This window comes from Gavia stellata, chromosome 2 (assembly GCF_030936135.1).
Source record: "Gavia stellata isolate bGavSte3 chromosome 2, bGavSte3.hap2, whole genome shotgun sequence".
Lineage (NCBI taxonomy): Eukaryota > Metazoa > Chordata > Aves > Gaviiformes > Gaviidae > Gavia > Gavia stellata.
Genome location: NC_082595.1, coordinates 33,020,862 through 33,038,478, shown reverse-complemented (window position 1 = coordinate 33,038,478; position 17,617 = coordinate 33,020,862). Strand labels below are relative to the sequence as shown.

Below are 17,617 nucleotides of genomic sequence, written 5' to 3'. Positions count from 1 at the left end.
GGGAAAAAATCCAAAAACCTCAGGAGGGAAAGCATTGACCTTGTCACCACCGCTGATTTGGCAAAATACTGGAGCACATGCCCTAGTGAAAGCAAGTAGGTAATCCAGTGTTGTCAGTGGTCCCATGAGTAGGTGTTTAAAACTGAGCACTTGCTTATGCCTTCTGCTCAGGTAAAGCTTACTTCATCCCAGTTGCTTAATTTGCTGCTGCAAACAGTGTATGCCCCTTTATATTGTACCTGTCAATCAACCATCAGTTAGGTCACCACTCGGAACTGGGATCCAGGGAATTACCTGTCAGGGGGTGCCTTCATCCCTCAGCTACTTGGGCCATTGTTAAACTGGTGGACCTTGAACCACTTTCAGCCTGGTTTTGCACAACAGTGTAACTCCATCAGGATGAGACATCCAAGCATGCTCACTGTTTTTGATCAATTTCCACTGGAAGGGACCTCAGGCCATGGAGCCGAGGAGGACTTATAGTGTGCTTCAGATGAGCACAGAACCAGGTGCCAGGGAACATACTATAGTGGCACCCTCTGCTAAACCTACATACCACCATTTTTAGGCTCCCTGATGCTTATTTTCTCCTTGGTGTAGTAATGTTTCATTTTTCACTACCATGGCACAGCTGCAGCAGCAAGGGTGGAGAACAGTTCCCTGCCACATCTAAAGCCAATGGTAGAAGGCAGGTCATTCCCCTCAGGAGGGTAAGAGTTGGGACTCCACAGCTCTGAAGGGTAAGAGAAGCCGAATCTCCCATCCTCTCCCACTGAGCTTTTGAAATAAGAACTGCTCTGTCTAATTACTCATTCATTTCTCTCTTAGGTTCCTATTGCCAAAAATTATGTCAGGCTCCGAATCCAGTTTTCACAGGGAGTGTGACCTTCTTAACTCTTTAAAAGGAAGGGGTAGTTCAAGAAAGCACTTAGAACTGTAGACCTTACATGGCTGTCATTGCCTTGTTACAAGCGTTGCAGGTAGGATTTCATACCTGCACCCAGAGATTCTTGTTTAGTTCTCACTAGATGTGTGCTCCACACCCATGCTTTAGGCAGCTCCTGCTCGGTGTGCTAACTGTATTCACAAGCATCCCAACCTTTCCATGTACACTGAATAGGAAGAAATCCAAAGCAGAGGACTCTGGATTTCATTTTGAGAATCCCTTACTGGATCTAGTGTTAAGTGAATATACATTTCACAGCATCTCCTAGAAAATGAGGATGCTGTAACAGTCAAAGCTTAATGAAAGCAACCACCAGCTTGATGCTGAAAAGTATTATTCACAACTATTTAGGAAAAAAGAGAGAAAATTTGGTTATGGTGTGGCATTTTTGTTAACCTTTTTTACTTACCTTCACACAATGGTATGTTGCATTAGCAGCACAGACCAAGTTATTATTAGGCCAGCCATCCAAATCCGAGTCCTCACCACAGATGCGTCCATCACCAGCATAACCTGTCCTACATTCACATTTGTACATAGGATCACTGAAGTGGCCCAGATAGATGCACTCTGCAGACTTATGGCAGCTGTGTGTCTTGTCCTTGCACGGATTCTCAGGTTCACAGACCTGTAACAGATAGAGCGTACTCACTGAAACCTAATGATATTCGCAGCCAGCTGTGTGTGCCTCAACTTTGTCAAAATCAGGCCAGTTACCTAGATGCCTAAAGATAGGAACTTTGTTTTAATTGTGGTCAGTAAGTCATACTGTTCTGTCAGCTCACAACTCCAGACAATGTGTACAATGAAAATAATTAAAACAAACCACAGGAAAAATTGGACATTAATCAAAAAGAAATTAAAGTTATTAACATTTTCAGAACTCTATCTGCTTTCTTCCAGATGTCATTAATCCCCAGAAATTAACTGCAACAGAAAGTAGACTGTACTCACCTGTTGCCTGTAGTGTTCTGCCTGTCAGTATGCAAGGACTATCTTATTTTCTTAAATCAAAGAGACCTTATGACTTCTAATGTTCCCCTCAAGTAAGTTTTTGTTATCTCTTTCTTATCACTTCGCTTATTTTCATTGACAGTATCTGAGAATCTTACACAGATGTTTTACATTCAGACTTCACATGTTGAACTAACCACAGATTGATTCAACAGCAACAAAAAGAAGGCATCCCATGACATCTGTTTTAACATTTTTGTCTTGTCTATCAAACCATAGTCTTCAATATCACTTCCACTTCCTTCTGTCCTTCACCACTGATAGGTGTTGGCCCAGTGGAATTTAGGGAGTGAGAACTTCAGACATATGTCTGATGACACCAACATGAACAACATTATATTTATGGAGAGAATGATCCTGATTCTTCAGTTTCCAATCCCCACAGTAGGTATATACACCTGAGAAAAAGGAGTGCAAAGCAGGGGAATGCTTGCTCCTGGCATTTTACACTCATTTGGTGCAACAGTGCAGATACCTAGAGAAAATAAAACCCTTAAAAAACCAACCCCAAATTCAGTGTTTTGTTACTCAAACCAAAAATACCCTGGAACAGCAGTTATATATTTCAGGTTATCTTTGTTTGGTACTCAAGTTTATCACATGCTTTCATTCACAGGTATGTTCAGGTGAGAATTACTCAGATTCAAAGCCATCAAGTTCTCTTCAACACCACTTACTTGCTTCTCTGTCTTGGCAACTTCCAGCCCTACCCCATAGGGCTGACTTCCTTTATAGCGTGGAGGACATGGCAAGCAGTGGAAACCCGGATTTGTGTTCACACAGCGGTGGACCTGATTCACCTTAAAGCAAACATCTGACACAGCTATACACTGCAGGAAAAGAAAGAAAGAAGAAAACAGTTAGATGGCTGTGTACTTCCTAAATAATGAAAATTTCACAGGGAGTTCCTGATGTTAATGGAAACAAACTCAATACCTCATCAAGATCCTCACAGACGGTACCATTGCCAAGGTATCCTGCTGGGCATGGCCCACATGACCAAGACCCATCTGGGTAACTGTTGCATTCTGCTCCAGGAAAGCAAGGATTTGACAAACACCCATCTGGCAAAGACACATAAAAGTGAAAATTAAGTTAGGAGCATAAAAGACGTGTAACATTTCATTTAAGAAACAGGTATGCTCTGTTCATTAGCTTAAATCGCATCTGATACAACAGACTCTTACAAAACCCCTTAGAAGTAGGGTTATTAAATGCATTGAATATACTATTGATTTAATATGAAAATATTACAGATTTCTACATTCAGTTGAATACATTACAGCATACTGAAGCCCTTTTTGAGAAACGCATCCTTGTTTAGGAGAAGTCAGTATTAAGAATATGTATAAAATCCCACTGATCTAAACAGCACCCAAAATAGCTAAATATGCTTTCCTGAAACAAAGGTATAATTAGTAGATTTCTGTAGTGTCAATTCGTAATTATCCATTAAAGAAATAACAGCAATAATAATTATTCAGACTGAATAAAATATGACTAAATACCAACCAATTGGGCAATCCTTCTTATTGCACATATCATGTTGCTTGGTATCTCCCACACATGGCTTTCCTCCATACTGTGGCTCTGGACTGTTACAGAGGCGAGACCTCTCACGAATTCCTCCTCCACAGGTAACAGTGCAGGCAGACCATGGAGACCAAGGACCCCACTGGCCATTCACTAGGATATGCAGAAGAGAGAAGAACATCACAGGCAATATACTGGGGACAACATTCAGTGCCCAATGACAACAACCCTTTCTTCAGATCCCTGTCTGGAGAGAATTTCTCACTACGCATATAGGAAGAAACATGCTGGCAAAGCCTTACACTGAGACAGTAATATTTCTGGAACAAGCAAATAAAAAATACCCAACTGCTTTATAGGCAATTTTTGGCCAGTAATTAAAATAACATGCCATGCCCACTGGCATGGTGTATTTCCATTTAAGTTGATCAGAACAAGTATGGTGCCTTCAAAGCTCCCCGCTAAGCTTTCGTTTTGTACAGAAAGCAGGGTGTGACCACAGGATACAAACTTCTGCTGAGCCAAACCTGAGCTTTATGGCTTTTTTTATGGCAACAGTATGCTTAGCAAGGTTGCAGCTATTATTCTTGGTTTGTAATCCATTAATCAGTGTATCTTCAATAGCATTGCTTGACTCAGTATAAATAATTTATTTCAATGATTCTTCTGCACGTTTTATATTGGTACAACTCTACTGATCCTGTTGTCATCAATCCTGAATTTTCTTGAAATACAAACATCTTTGAACCAAACTCTGTGTTTGTTCTTGGTACTGCAAAAAAAAAAACCATAAGGGCAATGGTGTGTGTCCTTAAATAGCCTTTTTACTAACTTCACATGCACAGGTAGATCAAAAAATAGATGCAGTGTGCATAGCTGTTTAAGTACTATTGGGTTAGAAGCTTGACATCGCTTTCAAGCTCATAACCCATAAGTAGAAAGGAAAGGCTGAACAGAGGAGGGAATGAAGAAAGATATACAAAGGGAAAAAAGTGAGGAAAAATTACATTAAAGGAACATGAAAGTGAGTGGAATGAATGGTCTCTAAAAAGGTTAAAAAGTGTAGATGAGGAAGAAAGTATTATAATAACAATTAAATGTGTTGAATATGTGTAAAATATATATGCGTACTTTCACAGAAACCTGGCTATTGGTGGACTGTATGTCTATTCCTAACATGTACAGTATCAGCTTCCTTTTAGATAGAAAGTGTTTCTATTTTTGAGATGCAGAGATAAAACACTAAGTTATAAAATGAAAATTTCACAAACTTTTAATGTTTAAAGCCAAATCACAACTTGGGAGGTTTACAAAACCTCCGGCTGCATTGTTGTCTTCATTTTAAAAGCACCCTTGCATGTTATTTCACCCCTAAGCCACAAATTATGTTTTCCATCACAGAAAATCACTGTAATTTACATCTGAATAAAGAGGAGAAATTCAGCTGGAATATTATTGCGTCACCTTGGTTTCAAGACCACAGACATACCTGGACATGGAACCTTCTCACACTTCTCCGTTTCACGCCCATTTCCCACACAGTTTTTCCCACCCATCTGGGGGATAGGGGAATTGCAGAGGCGGATGCGGGTGATATTTCCTACTCCACAGGTTACTGAACAGGAAGACCAGGGAGACCAGTGACTCCAGCCACCATCTTGACGTACTGCCAGAGAAAAGACCAAAACTCAAGGAAATAGCCCACCTGCAGCAGTAATACAAACTTACTTGTGAAGTTAACCTTCTAATAAGCCTCTCACCACACATGATAAACGTCCCATCTCTTTCCTACCATTGTCACTTACAAAGCCCAGCAAGTCAGCTCAGACATTCAAATACAGCTTCCTTACGAATCTCAGTGACCAACATATGACTAACATGCATAGTATTTCAGTTAAAAGTAAACTTGTTCCAATGAAACAAATACTTGTTTGAAATGCACATTTGGACATCCAGCAGCTCCAGCAATAGTCTTAGGTACTACAGTAGCCTGGCTATAGCAGCTGCCTGCAATAGTATTAACTACAGTTCTGGAGACAGAGTATGATCCTTCTAAGTGCCTTAAATATAAAAGCAGTTTGATACTTTGCAAAAGTCTTCTACGATTACTCTATTCAACTCAAGTTTGCTGATGACACAAAACTGGGAGGAGTGGTGGACACACCAGAAGGCTGCGCTGCTATTCAGCGTGACCTGGACAGGGTGGAGAGTTGGGCAGAGAGGAACCTTAGAAATTCAACAAAGGCAAGTGTAGGGTACTGCCCCTGGGGCAGAATAACCCCATGCATCAGGACAGGTTAGGGGCTGACCTGCTGGAGAGCAGCTCTGTGGAAAGGGACCTGGGAGTCCTGGTGGACAACAGGATGACCATGAGCCTGCAATGTGCCCTGGTGGCCAAGAAGGCCAATGGCATCCTGGGGTGCATCAAGAAGAGTCTGGCAAGCAGGTGGAGGAAGGTTATCCCCCGCCTCTACTCTGCCCTGGTGAGGCCGCATCTGGAGTACTGTGTCCAGTTCTGGGCTCCCCGGTTCAAGAAGGACAGGGAGGGGGTACAGCAAAGGGCTACCAAGATGATTAGGGGACCGGAACATCTTTCTTATGAGGAAAGGCTGAGGGACTTGGGTCTTTTTAGTCTGGAGAAGAGAAGACTGAGGGGGGATCTTATCAATGCTTATAAATACTTCAGGGGTGGGTGCCAGGAGGATGGGGCCAGTCTTTTTTCAGTGGTGCCCAGTGACAGGACAAGAGGTAACGGGCACAAACTTGGTCATAGGAAGTTTGATCTAAACATGAGGAGGAACTTCTTTACTTTGAGGGTGGCAGAGCACTGGAACAAGCTGCCCAGAGAGGTTGTGGGGTCTCCTTCTCTGGAGATATTCAAAACTCACCTGGACACATTCCTGTGCAATCTGCTCTAGGTGAACCTGCTCTGTTGGGGGGGTTGGGCTAGATGATCTCCAGAGGCCCCTTCCAACCCCTGTCATTCTATATGATTCTGTGATTCGTAAAAACTACTAAGATAATGGAATAGGCCAATAAACGTGAATTAATTGCCCCATGTGTCATGATTATGAACTGAGTGTTGTCTCCAGACTTCAAACAAGAGACTGCAGTTCATAATGTTAATGAAAAGATCACCCACTATCTTTTTGTTTAACAGAGCTGAGCCCAGAATGCACATACCTATTAAATTATCAGGAAAAGAAGAAATATTCGAAAGGGGAGAGCTGACAAAGCATCTAATGATAGCTACTTTAACTATGCATATATGAGTGTTCAAATACATACTGTTCTGACTAGTGAGTGTTCATAGCAAATCCAGACTAAGCTTGTTTTTGCTCAGAGTAGTCCAAAGAAGCTTTAAAAAAAAGGAAGAAATCTCATTACTTACTGCGATGGTCACATTTCTTAAAACTGCACATCCTTGTCTGGATGTGCGGGCCTGTACAAGCACTCCTGGTGACATCACACGATCTTCCTCGCATCTGAGTCCCAGAGCCACAGGTAACTGAGCACTTTGTCCAGTCTGACCATGGTGACCAGCCTTCGTCACTGTCATCAGCTGCAGAGCAAAAGGTACAAAAAGGTACTTAGCATTGAAAGTCACTCTATTATCCTACTCAGAAGATTTTCCACTTCTCTTCATCTGTAGAACATATGCTTTGTCCTTTCTTTTTCTAATTTTGCTTTCCTAAGCTGCCACTGAAGTTAGGGAATCATGGTTTAATGTAATGAGAGGTTAGCAAAGATAAGAATCCTGGATATTCATGAACTGGCGTGCAGAATGTTTGTACAAGGCATTCACTGTTGGAGGAAGAAGAACGTCTTATCTCTAGAATGGACTGAGCCAAAAACTCGAGTTCCAACTGCCTTTGACTTCAGGATATAGGTCAGTATGATGAGATGTGGCCCCACCTCTGAACACAATGTAACGGTGATGATCAAGAACACATTTTAAGAATATGCCCTATGCTTGAATAGGCAAAAAACTCTGAGTATATTCCAATGCATTTTTATTTAGAACATCTAAGTAACTGTTTTCTTCTGTAACAGACCTGTCTAGTATAGAGTGAAATCTACTGAACCCACACTGAAGTCACTTAATTAGTGAAATTATTAAAACTATTGTCACTCCAAAGCCTAGTTCACAGCCTGCAATGCTGTCTTAAATGAACCTTGAAAATTTGTTCCACATAAGTAAAGCATTATACCAAAAGAGGGTATATGACAGCGAAGAAATAAAACAGAGTAACAGAATGACAATAACAGAGAGGAAAAATAACTCACACTCTTAATAAATATTGCATCAAACCACATGAAACACTTGATCTGGAACTTCACCATCCTCCACAAGGAGACAAGACATCCTAACACATGTTAGTCCATTTTAACCAGGCAGTATAGAAAAGAAATAATAGTGCGCAGTGCTATTGCAAACTAACAAAATTCAGAATGTCCAGCCTTGGAAAACATGACTAGGGAGGAGTATACATCTAACCTTTAGTGTCCAACTTAGCTAGGCAAGTTATCAGCTTACTTCTAAGCAGCAAATATAATCACTGAAGAAAGACCAACTCCTCCAGAAGGTATTATCAAGCAGCCAAGTTACTTCATATGATCCTTGTATACATGTATATTTTTTATTTGATCTTACCTGCCTCAACATCTTACTTGTTTTGACCTCTCCAGCACAGTAGTAGTAATTTTAAATATTTTCAAAGAGTATCTTTCTCTTTGGCTAAATACTCACCGTGAGAGCAGACTGGACAGCACTCGCCTTCAACAAAAGATGGATCGGCACAGGAGACTGCTGGGCAGGTGATTTGATGGCACACAATTTTAGAATCCTACAGGCAAAAAAATCAACTTAGCGACTTTTGCTCACGTACAGAGGCAAATAAAGATGGGCATCTGGGGGAAGTTTCATGTGCAGAAATTCTTTGATTTGTTCTAAATGTCATGGACATGGGGACTACTTTTTGTAAAAATCAGTAAGTCTAGGCCAAGCTCTGAGTAAGTGTGATCTGACCTGGAGCAAACCCACTATCCATTTTTGCAGAGAAGAAGAATGTTTCCAAAACCTTACCTGGCAGGTGCATTTAGTGCAACTATCTACAATCCAGCTTTCATTATCTGCAAAGACACGGCCATCCTGCCAACAAACTGACTGGTTCTTCAGTGTTTTGTTAGGCCCAATCAATTCCCACATAATTTGGTTCTCTTCAGACTAGAAGATGAAGCAAATGAAAAAAATTGTGTACTTTGTAAACAAACCACTTTAAATAAGACAAAACTAAGACGCTACTGGGTTTCATTCTTCCGTTAAAAAAAGTGTATTTTTTACATATTTATGTACATAAAGTAGAAGATCTCAGGTACTGCAATACTGCATAGCAATTCTTCAGCTAATAGTACAAACACAGTTACACAATACTAAAGGAAATCTGTTCTCAGCAGTTTCACTTTCTGCCAATACAGCTCTTCTTTAGATGGGAAGATTTTAGTCCTGAGACATATGGCATGGTAATAAACTTCCTTCAGAAAGGATTAACTTATGCAGAACAAGAAGAGGGGCAGACTTCAGTAACTTGTCACCATCTTACTTCAACTATGAAAATCCCATACAGTTACTTACAGTTTAGGTACTGTAAGTGTAGCCACTTGCTGATGTATTCATAAATGGTATAAGCATGGTCACAACGCTTCAACAGCATACAGGCAAGGTTGGGTTTGTTAGCTTTCGATTTCCAAACCTGCAGTACCTTTAAGAGGATTGATTTCCTCTGTGTATGAGTGCATGTGTGTGCGTTTTTAAACTCACTCTGTGAAAACCAAGCCTTCATTAAAGTGTTATACTCAAGAACTACCTAACTAGTCCCTCTGAAAATGTAGGTGATCTCTACATTATGTACATACACCAACAGGTATGCACATGTACATACAGAAACCTCTATTAACCGCCTGTGGTATAGAGTACTGCACAACAGACCTCTTTCGGTTCTTCAGACTTACAGGTACCTACCACTTTTTGGAGGTTATCAGCTAAGTTGTTCACCACGATGCGCAGGCCGGTAAGCTCCGTGAACATCGTTCCCAGCTCCTCACAGGAGCGGTCACAGAACTCAGCCTTCTTCTCTGGCTTCTCACCCACGTACTCGGTTGTGACAGCAGGGCTCAAGTGAAGGATTTCAGTGCTCTCATTGATGGTGTTGACTTCAGCTGGTAGCAAGAGAGGAAAAAAGAAGAGCTGCATTTACAAAGTTCTTCCACAGATTACAGATTCCTGCTGAAATCATACGTTGGCACCCATGGGTAGGATTTACACACATCTATTTTGGCACAGCTTCATGCTAGATTATACCCACAAATAAAAGACAGGGGTTAGATGTCAGCTGGTTCCAATTACAGGCTTTCCCTTTTCAAAATTAAGAGCCAAGCTGTGTCTCACACGGACCTCACTTTAAAACACTGTTGGCACTGCAACACATTAATTTAAGAAAGCATAAAAAAAGGACAGTATCAAAAAAGCAAACCCATTTTATCCACTCAGACCCATGAAAGCTTTCAGACTTTTTCATGACCTATCACATTTTCTCAATGCAGAGAAAAAGGCAAGAGAAAGAGTTTCCTTGTAGAAAGTCATTCTCCTTGTTCTGCCCATAAATTCCATGGTTACTTGGCTCAAATTCGGACCATTATGCAATTTATACCAGACTCTGGGCTGCTCCATGTTGCACTGCCTGGTGTTAAACTCAGAGGAGCTGTTACAATGATAGTTTAATTCTGAAGTGAAATGGAGGTCAAACTAAGATCAGGTTGAATATTTGATTTGTCACCACAAACACTCCTCCATCAGGCAGATGGTAGTTAAAACAGAACTTTGTGTGCATTATACAGGGAGAACTGGACATGTTCTAATATCAGTTTAAAAAGATGTCCCTGTCTATAGCAAATTCTTGAAAAGGAATATAACAGAAAGCATCAGCAGTAATTAATAAAAAAGAACACAGATAATTAAATAAAACAGTCTATGTTCTGTTAAGTTTTTAAATCTCCACCAGGCAAATATCTCATGGATTCCATGGAAGCTTTCTCTAAGGACTACATGGTACATTCAATTTTGGTATCAGCGACATAGAAATCCATACTGCCCTGTCGCTCAATAAAGACTTTTTTACCAGACTTAGTAACGTTGTAACAACTCAAAGTTGCTAAACAGAAAGGAGAAGCAAAGGACACAGCAATTTAAAAGAAAGAAATCAGCACAGGAATGTGAACCATAAAACATATGCTTCAGAACACCCCAATACCATCCAGTGTTCACAAGTCACAGAAGGTGGTAACGCTTTAAAAATTTTGAAAGCTTGATCTGATGCTTGATTATCCAATGTAAAATGTTATATTTAAAGGTACAAGCAATGAAAATGGGAGCAGGAGTATTCTTCATTCATTTAGAAGGCTAAAAATAAAACAAGGAACCAACCCATAAGATGACACTAAATAATTACTTCTCAACGATACTTAAAATGATTGGCTTGATGTGCTTTTCAATTAGCTATGAAGTATCTGCCGTTAGCCAAGGTCTACAATAAATTGTTAGCAGTATTCCAGAGTTGAAATAATTGTCCGGCTTCACTTACAGGGTGGAAGAAAACTGATATACCACATAGCAGATCAGAACTCTGTGTCATAACTGTTTACTTCAGCTGCTTTTTGATTCCCTGGAAAGAATGCAATTTTCCTACCACATTGAAAGACTAGGTTTCTCAGATTCCCTCATAGCACTTCTCAGGTCATTAATTTCATATTTTTCAAGCCAACATGGAGTGTGCCTTGACCGGAACATTCTGAGGACATTAATAAAGCTGCAATCTCAGCAGGAAACATAAACCAAAACTATGTTAGAAGAACTAAATCCACACTTCCTACTGATACTTGGCAGCAACTGAAAGAAGATGCCTGGGGATCACTGGGAAATCAGTTCTCTGCTGCTGGCTTCCTGCTAATTTCCTAAGGACCACACGATTATCTTCAAAACGAGAAACCAGAAGAGCAGAATGTGCATGCTTTCACATATGCAAATGTCATTCTATTGATCTAGCTGAAGAAGGGATTTTACTGATGTGCCTATTTGGGCATGTTTTTGTCATGTCTCCTATCAGCACTGTGTGTAAGTCCTGACTAAAGTATTTGCAACCACCATTCTACAGATATACATTCCTACCCTCAACCCAACAGCAATCCCAAGCTACCATTTCACCATACCTCATATTCTCATACTCAGATTAAAGATACCACAGGAAAACACAGTCCTGTCTCTGAAAAAGCAGCAGGCTTTATGTGTCCTCAGAGTTGAGGGCACTTCACTGGTAACATCTGCCATGTGGGACACTCACATGTAAATTTGGCATCGTAGTGTCTGTACCACAGCTCAACAGGTGGGCCATCAAAATGGGAAAATAATTATGTACCTTTTGGTCAGTAACATATCACCCATGGCTTTTCAGCTGTGGTAATTAAGCTGGATAGGCAATGCCAGAAAATCAGCCATGCATTAACAAGCCTCTCATTTTGATCGGAGTCATTTTGATGGCCTCAAGCCACAGTGTGCCATTAGCCCTCTTCTGCTGTTGCACAAGTAATTTCCATCTTGTAGTGTTCTCCTGGTGTTGCAAAGTAAAAGTAAAAATACTGTGAATTGAACTACTTGCTAATACTTCCCAGGAAAGATAAAATAAAAAAAAACAACTCTGTATAATTTATCGGACCTGAAAATTTGGTAGTTAACAGATTATGATAACACTTACATAAAAAAAATTATCTGTTCGTTATTAGCTGCAACAGCTGAAGGGTATAAGAATTCCTCCTAAGGTACGTATCAGCATGCAGAACTCAATTATTCCTTTAGGGTCCCATTGGTTTCCTCTTCAGAGTAGAAGTCAGTAGCCTCCCATTTTTACTTGATGACATTTCTAAACATTTGGCCAAACTATTTCCCTTTGTGGTGATCAACCAATAATAATGTAAAACATTTGAAGATGCCCTCTTTCGCTGGTTTTGTTGGTTCAATCTATCTACACCTAGGGACCTCATCCTCTTGAATGAGACTGTTCTGCCTCTGATCGCTGAATGCGCCCTCAAGGTTCTACTTCGACTTCTGGGAATTTTGTTTCCACTGGTAAATGAAGTAGGATAGCCAAAATGCATCCTTCCTGAAATCATCCTTCTCTTTTATTGAGATTACAAATAGACCTAAATACACATTCTATTTTCCCGCAACAGTTCTGCTCCTCAAGCATTTCCTTCCACTAACAAAGCTGAAAACCAGTAATAAGTAGTTCTGAGTAGTTTCTCAGTAGAAGAGTAGTTTCTGAGTACAGAAAACAGCTTCACTGGGGTAGATGACAACCAACAAATGAGGGCATATCTTCTTGCCTGTGCCATCTAAGGCCACTTCCACTCTAGCCCATGTGGCTCATTTCTAACTCATCATCACACTTGCGTCTGAGGCCCTGCAACAGGGCACACCTCTGGAACGTATGAAATAATCAACCAATATCCTTTACCAAGATTTAAAAACAGACTAGCAAGCTCATTTAAATTTTTTGTGCGTATACATATATACACACCCCTATATAGATATATACATACATCCATATACACACATATTTCTACATCTTATAGAGAGTTTTCATTACAAAATCTCAATACTGTGGCCCCCTTTGAAGATGTTAAGACCTGCTACTGCTTAATTTACTGATTTTGCATAAACAAGGAAAAAAGTTCGCTCTGTGTCATATGTTTTGGTGAAGTGACAGAAATAACGGCATTTCAGATGGTAGGAGTTTCAAATAAAACCCCAAAGTCCTGACTGCCTTGTGCACCTACCACGTTCCCCTGGTGGAATCAGCTGTCTCTGACTCTTGACTGAGCTCCTGCCAGTTACAAACACTGGAAAGTAAAATAGCTAGCACCTCCCATGAGCTGAAGTACAAAACCTTAGTGCATACTTATCAAATTTTCACAACTGTTTCATGATGAATCCAATACACTCCCACTCACAGAGGGCTCCCCTCCTGGTGAGGTCAGCATGAACTGGACTAGCAAGAACACATGGCAGCTTGTCACATACATGCCTTCCATACCTCGTTTGTTTTTTTCTTAATTTCCTTAGGTTGTTTTGATTAACAACTCTTTGGGATTCAAACCCAAAGCCTCTTTCAGTCAGCAAACTTATTGCCAAGGAATTCAGTGTTTTTAATACTTGCAGACTTGCTCACAGGCCCATTGAGAGTCAGGAGCAGAATTCAGAAGCAAGGTTCTCAGTCTTGTGCTCAAAGAATCATGGATAACTCATGGAAGAATGTAGATATTTTCATACATACACATTTTTCCTTCTATTTCTAGTAATTTCTTGCTTGACAGCTTTTCTCCCAACTTAAAAACAGAGGCTCAGAGTTATAAACCTAAGCAATAAGAACTAAAATAGTAGCCTGAAGAGTAGAAATAGTATCTCAATATAGCTAACAAATATATTCCTATTAACACCAAAAAGCAACTGAATTTTCTTTTTCTTTCTAAAATAAGATTCTTCTACCATTTCAGAGGGATCTGTTGTATGGTTTTAGGATAATATGTCACCATTGACATTTTTCATTTTCAGAGTCAACTGAACAGTAGTAATGAGGTAAAAAACCTTACTTGACTGGGTCCTCTGGCATCCTTTTTTACGCAGAACATCCTCTATTGAAGTATCAAAGATTAACTGAATATTTTGCAAAAGACCCTGTAATAATAATAATAAAAAAATTAAAAACCAGTCAGATCAGTTTAAGATTAACCAATAACTGGTCTGTCTCAAACCCATCTACTGACTGGATTTAGCCATAAGTAAATACATAAAAAACAATCTACAAGGCATTCAGCCTGACACACACTGAAAAAAAATCCTGTTGATAGTTTTGTTACATACAATTTCAATACTATAAGCAACAAAATCAGGTATGTGCTGAAATAGGTCATAAAACAGTTATTAATCAGCAATGAGCTCAAACCTCCACTTCCATAAAGCACATTTTAGATTGTGGTTCTATGAGACATTTGTCATAAGGTCAAAGCCAACTTTTGTAGTTCATGCCCCACTGCACTTCCATCCTTAGCCAGTCATTCCCATGCACCATACTTCGCTGTCTCCTCAATTGTGCTGGCACTACCCTGAGACAACACTATAAAATCAGACCCATACCTGTTTCACTTTAAAAAAAAAAAATCTGAAAAACGAAAAAAATTACTTTAAAAACAGATTATTTCAGTGACCCACTTCACAGTACAGCTCCAAAACCAGTTCTATGAGCACAACTGATGGGCTAGGAAGGGAGGCAGGAATGGAGAGGCTGTGGGCAAGAGCTTCTGGCTTTCCTGCCAAGACTGGTTACCCTATGGAACCACACTCCAGCATGTCACGCTCTGGCTGACAACTAGGTGGCACAACAGGAGGAGAAAGAAAGGGCTTTTCAAATTTTTGAAGCCATCAGTTCAAGTTTGATTTCAGCTGTGAGTGAAAAGAAGCCACCCTTAAAGCACTTGGGCCCGATCACGTCACTGTATGAGGTAGGAAGAAATTTTCATTTTACAGGAAAACCAGACAGCTTCCAATTGCTTCACTTTAAAACAAAAGAGAAACAATAAATGTTTTCCACAAAAAGAAAATCTCATTTACAGGACTGATCAAAACATTTTGTTCAATTTTTTTTTCAAATTTTTCTTTTTTTTTTTTGTAATTGAAACAAAAGTTTATTCAGAATGGCAAACCAAGATACTGTGTTAGGGAATGGACCAACACCACATGCTTCAGCTCCATTAAAAATTCTTTCTTTCCTCCATCTTTCTTTTTCAAATAAAACTTAACAAATATTGACAGGTTCCTGTGACTTGAACAGATATATTTCAACAGAAAAATAGGTCTTCAAGAAATTTCCAAAGAGTTCTACAAATCACGACAAAAATGCAACATGTTTAGAACTCTGAAATCTGGAAAGGAAAGCCCGTAAACTAGTTTTGTGCACTTTTCCTGGCCTTAGACTTTGCTTTACCAGTCCTTTGTTTTCAGGAACCCCCAAATTCACACAACACTGATCCAGCAATGAATAAAAACACACTCCGGAGAAATTCTGCTTGGGAACACCTATGACCCCACCAAATCCAAGAGGCATTGGGAGAACAAAACTACACCTATTGCATCTTCTCAAACTAGTTGCAGCTGTGTCCTTACCTCACCAGTGACCCGAGCTCCTCCAGGTTACCTACCCTGAAATGATTCTCCCGAATGGACCCTTTCGCCACATACATTCTGCTGTTTTCTGCTTTCAGCTGCTCATAGAAAGGCTCCTCCAGGATGAAGCTGTCAATAAGGTCACAGCCAACATAGAGGTTGTAGTTCTCCCCCGTTATTTGCACGGTGAGGTTCTTCCACTGCGAGTCGGCAAGGTCCACGTCTTCCAGGGAAATCACATTCTGGAAGCCATCCACCCAATAGATAAGGTCCAGGGTGTTGGCCCGGCCATTGGAAATTATCTCAAACTGCCTCTCACTGATGCCAGGACCCTCTAAAGCAAGGATAGTGCCTCTAGATTGCCTGTCCTGTCTCAGGGTGGCTGAAAGGATAAAGCCCTCATTTTGCCGTATGAGTTTGACAATCTTTCTTAATTTCTCTGGTTTACACGGTGGTATGTGGTCAAACCGAATGAAACGATATGCTGGGATAGTGGGGTCTGGACCCCGAAACAATTTTGCTCCAACTGTCTTTCGGTTTATGTTACTGATTTGAAGTAAATCAAAGGTAGTCTCCTCTTCCTTGTCACCATCTGAAAAAGTTAACAGTATGTGACAATGTGTCTACAAAAAGTGTCATAAGAAACACAACTCTGCACACTACACTTAGTAACTGCAATTCTGTGATAGACATGAAGATTAGCAAGATAAACCCAGTACTTTCCTACTTCCACAAACAGAACTAGTCCTACTAGCATGCAAGTGAATCATATTTTCCACCTGTCATTTTCATTTACGTGACAACTCTTGCCTTCTCTGTGTGTAGGTATAAATATGTTCGATTATATAATTAAACATATGGCTATATATTTTATAGCACTATATAATACACACTTGCATATATACACATGCTGTATGTTCATGTATACGGCTATGCATGGACGCATATAACAATGTAATCAATAAATATTTTGTATATATATGAATGTATAAGGAAGTTGAGCCAATTTCTATATTTTGACTGTCAGCTAATAAAAATCAAATAATGAGAAGCCACGTGGCCACATGAAAACAGGAAGCAAGAGATTTGCTTTTTAAAGATTCAAGCCAAGAAATCAGATGTAAATGAGGGCCTGGCACTGTGCCAATTTACATCCTACTTATATTTGGTCTGTAGAGGTCTACTTTTCTACCTCTATCTTTTTAAAATGTTCACCCCACTCAGTGATTCTGTTTATGTTACTTTTACCACACATTCCACTGCAGAGGAAAGTATAACAGCAATTATTTCTGAGTTTATATACATTTTGATCAACAATTTCTAAAGAAAACAAATTTTCGATATTTATTGGGGAATCTTCATTTAACAGTAGTAAGATATATCTACCTAAAACACCCCAGCAACTACTATTCCAGGCACTTCTAAAACAATCATGATTACTTTGCCCACTGTAGCTTGGGTAAGCCAATGTTTTACAACAACTTTTAGCTTTGGGAGTTACTCTATATTTAGATAAGAAGTGTCAGAACTTACCCTGAGCATTTGAGGAAACCCACAGGGTTATCAACACAGCAAGCCACAGCAGTCCACTCCTCTGCAGCATAACTCCTATGAATAAATCAAAAAGTAGTATTAGGGAAATAATATTTATCAACTATGAATATTTTAATTTAGTTCATGAAATGCCATAAAACAGAACTCTCATTATAAGCAACTATAAATATAAAATTAGACCTTCTATCTTGTCTAATTCTTGTAATAGCTATTCTGGGGTTATACTTGATGGCAGAGGTAAAACATGACATCAAGTAAAGGGAATAGGAATTCTTGACAGTAAAGCTCATTTTTCTGCA

At 39.8% G+C, this 17,617-nt stretch overlaps 1 protein-coding gene across 1 annotated transcript in view; it reads right to left on the bottom strand.

The window, feature by feature from the left end:
- Positions 1–17,367, bottom strand: part of THBS2 (thrombospondin 2) — a 34,264-nt gene extending 16,897 nt beyond the window's left edge. Inside the window, exons 1-12 of the mRNA XM_059828278.1 lie at positions 17,298–17,367; positions 15,800–16,356; positions 14,195–14,279; positions 9,516–9,712; positions 8,580–8,720; positions 8,244–8,340; positions 6,885–7,055; positions 4,983–5,159; positions 3,473–3,646; positions 2,897–3,024; positions 2,638–2,790; positions 1,356–1,574 (exon numbers count right to left, since the gene is read on the bottom strand). Coding sequence (XP_059684261.1) covers positions 1,356–1,574; positions 2,638–2,790; positions 2,897–3,024; positions 3,473–3,646; positions 4,983–5,159; positions 6,885–7,055; positions 8,244–8,340; positions 8,580–8,720; positions 9,516–9,712; positions 14,195–14,279; positions 15,800–16,356; positions 17,298–17,367 — 2,169 coding nt within the window. The remainder of the gene's footprint in view (positions 1–1,355; positions 1,575–2,637; positions 2,791–2,896; positions 3,025–3,472; positions 3,647–4,982; positions 5,160–6,884; positions 7,056–8,243; positions 8,341–8,579; positions 8,721–9,515; positions 9,713–14,194; positions 14,280–15,799; positions 16,357–17,297) is intronic.
- Between the last annotated feature and the right edge of the window lie 250 nt (positions 17,368–17,617).